Below are 12,042 nucleotides of genomic sequence, written 5' to 3' on the forward strand. Positions count from 1 at the left end.
GTATGACAAAATATATGTATACCATGTATGGTGAATCAACATTATCAACAGCTGATTTTTAATTAAATCCAAACATCAAAATTTTGTACACACACGCTTGCAAAAAAAAAGCGATCCTTCAGTAATTTCTGTCCAACCCCTTTAAAGGGTAATTTCAAAATTATAGCATGTCGAAGTGGAAATCTGAGCTTTAACACCTTTTGAGTTTGTGAGGAAGGTCATTTGAAAAAATCTAAGCTCTATTTTGGGGGATTCTATTGCTCCATATCTTTACTCAAGCAATGTGGGGGGGGGGGGGGGGGTCATGAAATTTTTGTCATCTTGAAAGGGGGGGGGGTCATCAAGTTTTTTGGTACAATGGGTAGGGGGGTTCACTTATTTTGACTGATGCGCAGGAAGAATTTGCCGGCCCACCCCCAGCCATAATAACTGAACGCTCCCTAATCTGCTTCTGCAGTGAGAGAAGCTCCAGTCAAACGTCAGTCGCTGGTTAGTCATCAACAGTGTCACCTTGCTAGACAGCAGTCTAGAGATGTTGTTCCTCAGAACGCAGTTTCTATTCCTGTGCTTGAGATTTGTTAGATTAGGTCTCTCCGATACGGTAAGTACCGAGCCATTAATTTGAATGCAATGTTTGCCCAGCCCAGACTATCGCCAATCGTCATAAATATAATGGCGGCCTCCGAAGCTCGAGTAATAAACTGTGACGTAGCAAGGCTATATGGGCTAGAGTAACGGTGGTCGTAGACATTTGGAGGAGAGTGTGAAACCACATATGTGTCACATGACAATATCGGCTATATCATCTTGTTTCAATTTTAGAGATATCGTTGTTATAGTGTCAGGTTTTCGCAAATATTTTGCCAACTGCATTCATTACAAACGCTCTCCTTTCTGAAGGGGCAGGTTTTTTTTATCAGCTTTATCTCTGAGCAAATTGACTAACTGTGCACAACTTTCAAATGGGAACAAAGGACTAAAATCACATAAACAGTTAATGTCAACAACCACTGATGCGAGAACCAGGGATTGAGGATTGCCCTTTTTAACACCTTGAATAAACTATAACGCTGTTGACTGTCAAGTGTAATGCACTCTAAATACCTGTCATTCGCTTATCATGCCTGATTGAATCAGTAAGAATTCGCTCTTGCTGCTTTATTACCGGGCTATGGCATGCAATATATACCGATTACCACTTCGTATGACTACCTCCATCGTATGACTCATGGGATTCGGAAAAAACTAGAGGAAAAGGCTAGCGTATCTCGTGCATGCCCAGTGCATGCCACATCAGGACAGTCAACAGTCACGTGACATTCACTACAACAATAACCAATTGTTGTTTCGTTTCAGTGTCTGTTATCAGCCGGAAAGCAGTGGCGGCACAGTAAATCGTCTCTTGAGGGAATATGAGTGCAACTTTGTGCTTCACCATTGCTGCATATCTGCAAATATGCACCGTTGTGTTGGCCTCGACACAAGGAGTCACTCATAGCGTAAGTACCACGCCATACTGTCTCAAATTTACCATGACTTAACGTTTGGTTGGACATTGTTTTCGGCCATAGCGTTTAACGCATAACGGGCTATTCCGTTGTTGGAGCTCTCTCGCAGGCACATTATGACTATTTGTTTATGAAAGGCACTGAGAGGCTGCATACAGTTGCGATCGCTGTCCAACACTGGTCAAAATTACTCAAAATTGGTTTACTGTGCGACGGAGGGACACCTTTTTTGTGCTCCCTCACCTGGCATCTCATGCCTCCAGGGCCCTCACCACACGTTTTTTTAACCTATACATATTTTACATTTCCCCCTTCAAAAATTCCTTTGAAAACCATGATAATGTTTTATACTCTCCTTGGCTTGTGTCAGGACTCTGTGGTTTAATTTTTCCAGCCCCTCCAGTTGAAAGACATACACCAAAAAGTAAACATACAGCAATTTGAATTCAAATTTCAGGAGTGACTATACCAATGAGAACAAATATTAAGCAAAATTATGTAAAGTCACTCGGATTATAACTACGGCTCTTTAAAGTAAACAGACAGATTCCAATGTTCGTCTAACGGCTTTTCTTCGCCGTCGTTTGTGTGCCAAAGCAACATACATATATTACATTTGAGTTGAATATGTGCTCCGATAGTCACATCTGGCCACGTCTAGATTTGTGTTTGGGAAAGCCGTCATGTTGATTAACAGGGTGTATTGTTGTCTTCGGCATGATTTGGCTTTGAACAAAGAACATAGGTTTTCACACGGCATGCAGTTTCGGTAATTTTCAACGCCTCTGTGAGGTAGGATCATTAACTCGTGAAAAAGTCGACGGAAGCCACAGCTGTTCTAAACGTACGGAGTGAGCATAGTGGACTCGGTCGCTGGTGATGTTGATCTGATAGTGACGAACGTCTGAAACTCTCGAATTAGCTTTCATTTTCGTCTCCGATGAATAAGATAAAAAAGATACTTATGTTTTGGTATTATGGTATGTTTGTTGTTCAAAGGACATTATAATTTGTGCGTTTTCATTGGTTTAAATTTCCCATGCTCTATTCACACCCCTGTACACTTTGTGTACTTGCACTCATATTTTCACCCCTGTGTTGAATATTTGTGTACAAACATCGAGTGTGTATAGAGCTAATGGGGAGGGGGACTGTCGAGGGTACGGTTTCTCCATGAAGGCGGTGCTGATAAAAACGCCTCCACAGCTTCAGGCTCCATTCGATGTAACTCTTGATATAGGCCTACTGTCCTTCAGCTTTGCTCTGTTTGCACAAACTATAGTTTCTTGCTCTACGCCAACTTGTCCGATATTACGGTTGATGACTGAATTTTCGTCCGGACCTTGACAAGCCATTAATTTTAAAACAATAAAATTGTATTATTACAAACACTGTGTTGTAATTCAGAAGGATAATACTTTGTGCTTCTCCAGCATTTAGTTCGAAGAACAAGAAAATGTATTGTTTAGTGAATTCTGCAACGAAGATTGTGATAATATCATCAAACGTCAAAGCGACGGTATACCACTCGATTTTGACCAGTTCACTTTATATTTGCACTTGCTATCGCTCGTGCATATACTAGTATGCCCGGGACTAGTATGTCGTGAACTGGTGAAAATCTAGTGGTATACCATCGCTGGGTGTGCTTTATTGCTTAATTTACTCATAGCCATAGCAATATTATAATAACTGATACAAACGATAACATAAACAGCAAACATTTGTGAGACCAACAGGTTGGAATTTGAGCAGTGAGGGCAAACGAATCACCCACAGAATTTCTTTTCGTCGTAGTTCTTTACGTGAACACTGTGTTACAGATATCGGCGTATCGGCAAGACTACACTGAATCTCCGTGCGATGACCAACCACATAGCCATTGGCAGAATGGGACCTGTGTATGTAATCCTAAATACTATTATGATGACCTCACGGATACATGCCTACCGTGTTCAATGTGTTGCGCTGGACTGAACGAGCCATTCAACAGTGCACAGACCAGGGACTGAAAAATAAATGCAATCATGTTAAGCATTGCCCAGGAATAGGTATGCGAAATGCATTGAGAGCAGTTTTTGTGAATCTTTTCATTCCTTTTAGATTCTAACAGAGCGTCGTACATAATACAGAATCAGCGAATAGGAATTGAAGTTCCGCGGAAATGCTGTATCACTTTCCTTTCTTAACATCTAGTACGCAAGTTCAAATATTTCTAAACCACCATTTTTTTAAATTCCAATTTCTTAGAGAATTACATGTAGGCTGCCTTTTGTAACTTTACATGAGGTAATTGTGTCAGTAAGTGTTACAATTTCAGAGGACGATTTACTAGCATTACATGTATGAGTCGCGCTAACGAAGCTGTGACTTATTTCCCCGTCTTGAACGTTCCTGAATAATTATATATTGTCATATAAGTGTCAGAAGTCCAGAATAAGGTAAACCTTTCCTTCTGGGAGATCATTCGCTGAACTTTAGCTCCCGTGTTGTTCTTGCACGTTCTCTACTATTGCCTTGTATTATGATGATATTTATTTGAACACTTTTCCATACTTGTATTTCACTCAGGGTATCAAGTGGAGTATTGGGCCTTACGTGTTTGCGATACCAGTCGTTGCGTTTGTTGCGATTGGAACTGGCACATTTTGCCTATGCTCACGGAATCGCAGAGTCAGGCAATGGCGTCAAGGTTATATTTCATTCTTTAAAGCCCCTGCAGCTGTAACTCTTGAAATTTGTTGACCTGAAAAAGGCTTTCTATTTTCTCTGGTTTTCTTTAAATTCTACAGATTTAAAGGATATAGTCTTTTACCACTGAAAAATTGGACAAGTAAATTTAAATTTTAACCGTTATTTTGATTTCCCGCCATTTTTAAAAATTGGTAATATTACAAAGAAAACATAGCATATGGTGTCCCAGTGGAAAACATTCAGCAATATGCATTATATTGGACTACTCTGTTGTTTCTGTGAAGATTCCAATGCATATATGCACTGCGTACTGTGTTTTTGCTTTATTTGCATGAGGGCGCCATTTTATGTTTGGGCAAACATTTATTATTTATCTTGCTCAAAATTGCACATGTAGTCCCAGTGGACAGTTTATTCTACCTGTATAAACACCCCTCAATGAGCACATTCGCATAGAATTGTTTTAGTTTGGAGGTCAAATCAAAAAATAATGCTAAAAGATACAGCTATTGGGCCTTTAATGTCTCGTAGCCTAGAAAATAAAATACTTGAAACCCCAATTGCTGCGAATGTGTAACACACCGATCTGAAAATATCCTGAGTTTTCAAAGAGTTTCCTTTGAGTAAGACCATTAAAGACTGAATATAACACTGTCATAAGTGTCGAGAGTGGCATGTAAATTTAAACTTTTTAACATCATTTTCGATTTCCGCCATTTTCAAGTGTTATCATGTGGCAGAGAAAATAGAAATTACAAAAACAAAATGTTGGCCATCGAGAGCTGTGCATTCAAGCAAATAGCATCATGCTTGTTTCTTGATCAGGATGTATATGTGCAGGAAATCCTACATTATTTATAATTTTCCGTAGGGGCGCAATAAGTGCGGCACCGGTTTATTATTAACCTGTACGCATTGTCCAAATCTGCGAGCAGTTATACTTCTATACATATCCTTCAGTTAGCACATTTACACGAACCAACTTGGTTTGAAAATATCATGACAATAATGCATAAAATTCGCTGCTATTGGAGCTTTAAACTTTTACCTCAAACTCTTTTGAACCATACCTTTCGACATCAACGATAAAAATCAGGGGTCACTTTGTAGCGTTGATAGTGAGTAATGCACGATCTAAATGATTAGACATGCTTTACATTACATTACATTTAAGTTTGTTACAAACACACTATCCTTTACGAAACGCTATTAATCCGTTATAGAAGATTTTGATTGAGGTTTTCATGTTTAGGTGTCATCTCGATTTCAGCAAATGCACAAAATTTGTGAAAAGGGCGAAGGTAAAATGTAGCTAGCCACAATGTTGAATCGTTCGTACAATTGTACACAGCACGTTCGTTTTTACGAATCCTACACCAGTTTGTTCAGTATACATTTTGATAAATATATAAACAACACCGTCTTGTCGAACAATTATCCTGGAAAGTGAATCGTGAGTTTAAACAGTCCAATTTCATTTTGACTTGTGCACCAAGATCAATGCTAACATATATTATTTCCATTAAACATGGATCCATGTCATTATTATTAGGAGATAACACCGCAACTACTTTGCTTAATTTGGAAATTTTATTGTAATGACTGTTAATAGTTTTGCATCATATGTTTTCCCGCAGACAACTGCTGCAAAGATCGAAGGCCAATTGCTGAGGTACAAGCGATCCTTCCCGATGCATAATGTAAGACATGGCTTGCTCTGCCAGTTACAATGGCAGCCTATCTTTCATTTCGGCATGCTCGATGATTCTACATCACTCTACCATGCTGTTTCCCCTACCTATGTGTACTTCTGGGCAAATAAGACACCGCTGACTCTACCAACGATTGAGTACAATTCTTATTTCTGTAAAGTTACACTAGTAAAAATGGGGCTCGTCAAAGGTTAATTCTCTCAACATACCCTGAGTGACAACTTGCTCTCCGATGTTTGACACTTTGTTTAGTTGTAGAATCTTCGATAGTATTTCCAAAATGGCATTGTTTCCATTAATATTATTTTGAGCTTGTAAATACGCCACGTATTTTTGAGTGGAATGAAACTTTCTGTAAATAGACTTTATATAGTTACCTGTAAATACACTTAACAACCTCTATGATTTTTTATACTTGCATGATGATCATGATATTAGGAGACTGTTTTTCAGTTTATAAAGAGATAGCAAGCCTGTAAATTTCAAGACAATCATGACCGAAGGTGTTGCAACGCTTAAATGCGCGCTCTTATGTCTTTTGAACAAAAACAATGAATTTTGAGGGAAAATTACAGTTTTTAGCTTCTCTTCCACCACGATTTTTGAAGTATCTGCTTCACCTCAATAGCTTCCATTCCTCATAAGCAAAACTTCCATCGTCGGTCTTGAAGCTCTATGACTTTGTTCTACCCTCGTAGTGGCAAATGTACCTAAACCATCGCTAACGGGATAACATATTTACGAATTGATTTGTACAACGATGTCTTGCAAATGATAACTTATTCCTTTCTGCTTAACGTCAAACATTTCCAAAAAAGATTTTGATCCTACAGCAGCCTGCCAAGTTGTTATAAAGACAAAACAGGCCCTGCCAAGAGTTGTAAATGCGATTGGCACCCCGTGTTAAAAATTGAGACACAAGATACAACTTCCATTCATGAAAGCCTCTACGCGATAATTAGTTTATTGAAGCAACACACTTTTATGAGCTCACTGCTATAGCATCAAGTAAAATTGTATGTCACATGCAGACAGTGTGTCTTGGGAAATTGAAATAAACAATACTTGTACATTAACCAGTGCATGGTAATGTTACATTGTTACTCAATCTTGAACACAGGGTGCCAATCGTAAACTCTCATTTACAACCCCATAGACAGAGCTACTTTTACCTTTGTACAAGCAGAATTTGTCTGTATCAAGTAGCCTTGATCAACACTAAAGTGGCCACGGGTGTATATAGATAGATAGATAGATAGATAGATAGATAGATAGATAGATAGATAAACGAGCAGAATTATTCATCTCGTTTATCTATCTTACATATATATATCATATATATATATAATATATATATATATATATATATATATATATATATATATAAATCGGATGAATAAATTTGCACACGTCTACTGATCTGGTTGTATATTTTCTATTTATTCTGTTGGTAATTTTGATACAACGTTTCGTCCTAAAAGTAGGACTTCATCAGGTTGACGGTAATGTCAACAGAAGGAGAACACAGACAAAAAAACAGTGTTGATCTTCATTAAGTGCTGAACGTATTTTACGGGCTGAGTGAATTGGAAAGTTAAGTAGAGGATGTGGCAATCCTTACCGTTTATGTGTGGCGCAGATGAATGTGCCCATTGAAATTTGGCGCTAATGGTTATTTATAGTGCCTGTATGAGGGTGTCGGGAGCAATTGTTATTTAAATTTTTGTCAAGCACAATTAGCTTAGAGTGTTGAGTCCGTTTGGTGACAATGTACCTAGTTTTGAAATCCAGATGGACTATTTTCTTGCGGAGCGTGTCATCTTGTTTATTTATTTTGATGATCCCTATTATTGAAACATCGTGAATGGTGTGTTGATTTTCGATGAATAACTTCAATTACTTTACAAAACGCTTCAATTTGAAGAAAAGACATAAAAGGACCATTCTGAAATAAGCGGCCAACTAAAAAGCCCAATCTCTGTCAGGTGAACTTACTTGTTCTTCTGAAGTAGTGTGCTACGTTCTGTTAAAACGCTTTGAAAAAGGTCTTCTTTGTTGTTCTTAGGTATACCATATGTAATTAATAGCAACAGCTAATGTTATTTCAATTATAGGTATATTGAGTTTCTTATTGCTGTAATTTTATTTTTTATTATTTATCACGCTGTATTTCTTTCTATTAAGTACCATTTTAACTAATGTTAATAAAATGTTGCAGAAGTAGGTATACACGGACTTTTGACGAATTCATGGTACTACAATATCCCCAATCGGTGTCAATATATAGCCATTTTGCTCTTGAAAGGCTGATATGCGTGCAATCGATCGTTCACGTACTATTTACACCTCCACCTTATCTTTGCAAGTATCTTTGCAAGTCTTAACTACAGAAGTTTGACAAACCCAATGTATGTTGTGTCTGGACCAATCAAAAAGCGGCTATCTTTACATGATACTTTGATCGATATTGACGTATCTTTTTCCACGTATGTAACTCCAGCGACAAAACATGGACTTGTCCGTCGATATCTGTCTGCAGTATCCATTTTGCATCGCAAAAATACTTCACCGTTCACCATTACTGTTACCCCTACTTCTAAAAACGACTCCAAGAAGTGCACCTGTTAATAAAACAACGATGGAGATTTTAGACATGAATCTGACCAAACAACTTAATAATTTTACCAATTAAAATCCACGGTCCAAAGTTGTAGATGGTCTTTCTTCCTACCGTGTAAACAGCTCACAAGTGGATGTACGACCCACAAACTTATATGAATATTGATTGCGCTCAGTCTGATTAAAATGACACCGCAATCCATTGTTGATTTTATCGTGTTACTATTGACTGGAAAAGACGTTGTTCTTATCTCCTGGATATATTAAACTGTTTTAAACTCTGCAAAAATGACAATAGTCACAACTTAATCGCAGATGCGTCCAAATGGCTGTGTAAAATACCATATAATAACTACTGGTCACCCTAAAACAAAAGAGAATAAAAGAATATGATAATTTGACCAAACTTGTTAATTTTGTTTGCTTGTGTTGAAATTTATTGACTAAGCTGTATTTAACACATGTCATTTATTTCTATGTATCTTTTTTTTAAATAATAAAGCGTATACGCGTGAGGGTGAGTGTGTGTATACCTTCGGACTATCTCCCAAACGCCAATGTATCATATTAAGTCATATTTTGATATACCTATTACCCAACTTAGATTTATAATGACTCACAGGATAAAGTGAGCTTTCAACTTTAGAAACTTCTCTGTCTGTAATATCCTAATATCATATGGTTTGTACAGCCACTTTAACTGATATACAGACAGAGGGGGTTTAAAGGTGGGGGCGCACGATGTCGGGTCACAGGTAGGTCTAAAGATGTCGTTACAGCCTAGCATATGGATATATACTCCAAAGCACGGTCCCTCCACGAAGGCACAAATACACACACCATGCATGAAGCTCTTTGCTTTATGCAATATTAAATATTGTTATTCCCTATTCAAATACACTTTGATAAACAAAACAGAAAAATAAAGCAAAAAAAAAAATAAACAAAAACCCAAAACAAAACAAACCCCAAAACAAACGTAAGGTGGTCACAAACAGTAGTCATATTCTTCTGCGCGTTTTTATTTTATATTGTGACGAAAATATATCATTTTAAGATGGTCGAATACATTTTCAAATTAAGTAATCGCACACCATAAATGCCTTGCAGATTTCTTATTGATGCTTCATGTGAAATACTATGGCCTTCCTACCATTGTGTATCCTTTATAATTAAGTCAGTTTCTTATAGCTTGGTTAAGAATATCGACATTTGGTCTTATAAGGATGTATAAAGATACTCTATCGGATGGAGTACGTCTCGATGACGTTGGCGCCTTTTATCCAACACATGTAGAGACTTTAGTCCATAATAAGATGATCGAATGAACCATCTCTCGATGTTTAATTCTTCCTGATTGGCATATTTCTGAGAATGGACTCTACCCTTATCTTAAGGAGACTGAAACAAAAGTTTATCACGTTACAAAACATGATTGATGATATGAGTAAAGTGTCTGTGAGTTACACACCTGGCTATATATGTAGTACAACCCTTCTTCATGAACTGTAATTTTCCCCGTAGCGTCCAGTGTAAACTGTTCCATTATAGCGTGGAAGGATGGCCTTTTCATCCAGTCTGCATAGTTCCAGTAGTAGATTAATTCATTTTCTGTAATAAAGAAAAGATATGGACAATCACTGATGACTAAACCATTGCCGTTGAAATGAAATAAACCAAGTTCATTATCTTCATTTCACATCGCTCAGGTAACGAGAATGGTAATGAAAAAGTAATAGTCGAAAGGTCTAGCTGTCATATTTTGACTGATAATGCAAAAGGTTAATGTGACGTCACAGTATGATGGTAGTATTGTCTCCGTCAGGATGCTTATTTTGAGCAAATGACATAACCGTAGAATATGTCAGAAAATTTTTATTTAAATAACTCTTGTTGTCAAAGTGATATAAAATCTAGTGAAATTGAAACATGACCTACCAGTTCTAACCGTCCTTTCTTCATATTTTGGTCTCATTTCTGTTAAATTGATTGAAAGGGGAACAGTAACTAAAATATTTGGTCTTGCGGTTTGATTCTTTAACTTCTTTCGTGCGTTCAAAATTTAAGCTTTTATTTTTAAAGGATTAATCCAGTAAACTTAATCGTACATGTTCGACATAGCATTTGAGACCTATTTAATCATTTAATCTGATCATATCTTGTTGAATATGTAGCAGATACTTCTGAGTGTGATAACCAATCATGTTCAATTGAGTTCTACTGCTAATTCAATTGCTGTTTGCAGAGTTCCCTAATTCAATTCGATGTAACATACCTAGACCCTGAACGGCTCTATCAAAGTCTCCAACGAAGTGAGCGGCTGTAATTGTGGACTAGAAAATTAAGAATAAGAAAATAGCAAATTACTAAGAACAAGATATCGTGCTGAGTCTCTGTGTCGACAAAGGTTGGTCAATGGTGCTCGATCTTTCTCTGAAATGATTGAGTAGAATAAAATGCCTTCGAATAAAGAATGGTACGGCGATAACGCTATCTTGCCATGGATTAAGAGATGACATTTCCAACAACGCGATCGTTTGTCAAGTACAATCCACTTACCCTTGATTTCTGACCACCTGCAACAACTGCAAGGAAAAATAATAAATTTAAATTTGAAAATAATCTGCCATTGCTGAATTAAAATGAATTGTCCATGTCTTATTTGTTATTATACCGAACACTCGCCATGATCGTGATCAATATACAGGTCCCGGTGTGCAACTTGACACCGCGCCATCACGGGAAAAGTATGTTTCAGGCTATTTTTACACTGGTCATTAATGGTGATATCATTTTTGCGGTGACACATGCCGCCGATTCAACATGAGGAACGAAGCAGAACAAAGTTGCTACAAATTGAACTCCATAACCTTAGACTGGTTAGTATGATCGCCATTACTATCCGTCAACACTTACTCTGAATCAATAAGGCAGGGTTTCCAAAGGCTAAACTCGTGAGAGACATGTTTCATTCAGTTTACAATACAATGTACATTTTCCTCCAAAATGATACAATGCTTAGCATTTTACATATTAACACTGACATAGGTCATGTTATTATAAAGCCATATTGGCACTCATACCAAGTAAACGGATTGCATTCAAAACGGTAACAAATTTGCTATGACTTCAAATCAACTTCTTTATAATTGGAGTTATTTCTAAATGGTTTTGATCGCCGTGTTTCTTGCTGTGAATTGAATTGAATTGAAAGGTATTGTAGACTGCGATTTCAAATCCGGAACAAATGTTTCTATACATTTTCTATACTAGTACTTACCAATATCTCTAGGTCCGTTATCTCCCTTCATCCGTTCAGGTTTGACGGGTCTTGTGTCACCCCCCATTTCGCCCACATGCTCACTGACAGGTGTACTAGAATTAGATGGACCGCTTCGGCCTTGGTTTCTCCCTACAGTGTGTGAGGAACAGAGGTATCTACGATATGATCCATTACATTGCATTTTTTTCTTTATTGGACAAACTGTACTTAAATACAGAATTACATA

General features: G+C 37.4%; 1 protein-coding gene and 1 long non-coding RNA gene across 2 annotated transcripts in view; one reads left to right on the plus strand and one right to left on the minus strand.

The window, feature by feature from the left end:
• Positions 1–462: 462 nt before the first annotated feature.
• LOC139131262 (uncharacterized) lies at positions 463–7,341 on the plus strand. Its single transcript, XR_011552090.1, has 5 exons — positions 463–601; positions 1,357–1,499; positions 3,332–3,559; positions 4,080–4,200; positions 5,840–7,341. It is a non-coding gene; the product is annotated as an uncharacterized lncRNA (long non-coding RNA).
• Positions 7,342–8,298: 957 nt separating this feature from the next.
• The window catches only part of LOC139131260 (uncharacterized), a 9,453-nt gene continuing 5,709 nt past the window's right edge, over positions 8,299–12,042 (minus strand). The window contains exons 8-13 of the mRNA XM_070697251.1: positions 11,814–11,945; positions 11,093–11,118; positions 10,809–10,866; positions 10,472–10,510; positions 10,005–10,144; positions 8,299–8,535 (exon numbers count right to left, since the gene is read on the minus strand). Coding sequence (XP_070553352.1) covers positions 8,299–8,535; positions 10,005–10,144; positions 10,472–10,510; positions 10,809–10,866; positions 11,093–11,118; positions 11,814–11,945 — 632 coding nt within the window. The remainder of the gene's footprint in view (positions 8,536–10,004; positions 10,145–10,471; positions 10,511–10,808; positions 10,867–11,092; positions 11,119–11,813; positions 11,946–12,042) is intronic.

The sequence above is a fragment of the Ptychodera flava genome, chromosome 4 (assembly GCF_041260155.1).
Source record: "Ptychodera flava strain L36383 chromosome 4, AS_Pfla_20210202, whole genome shotgun sequence".
Lineage (NCBI taxonomy): Eukaryota > Metazoa > Hemichordata > Enteropneusta > Ptychoderidae > Ptychodera > Ptychodera flava.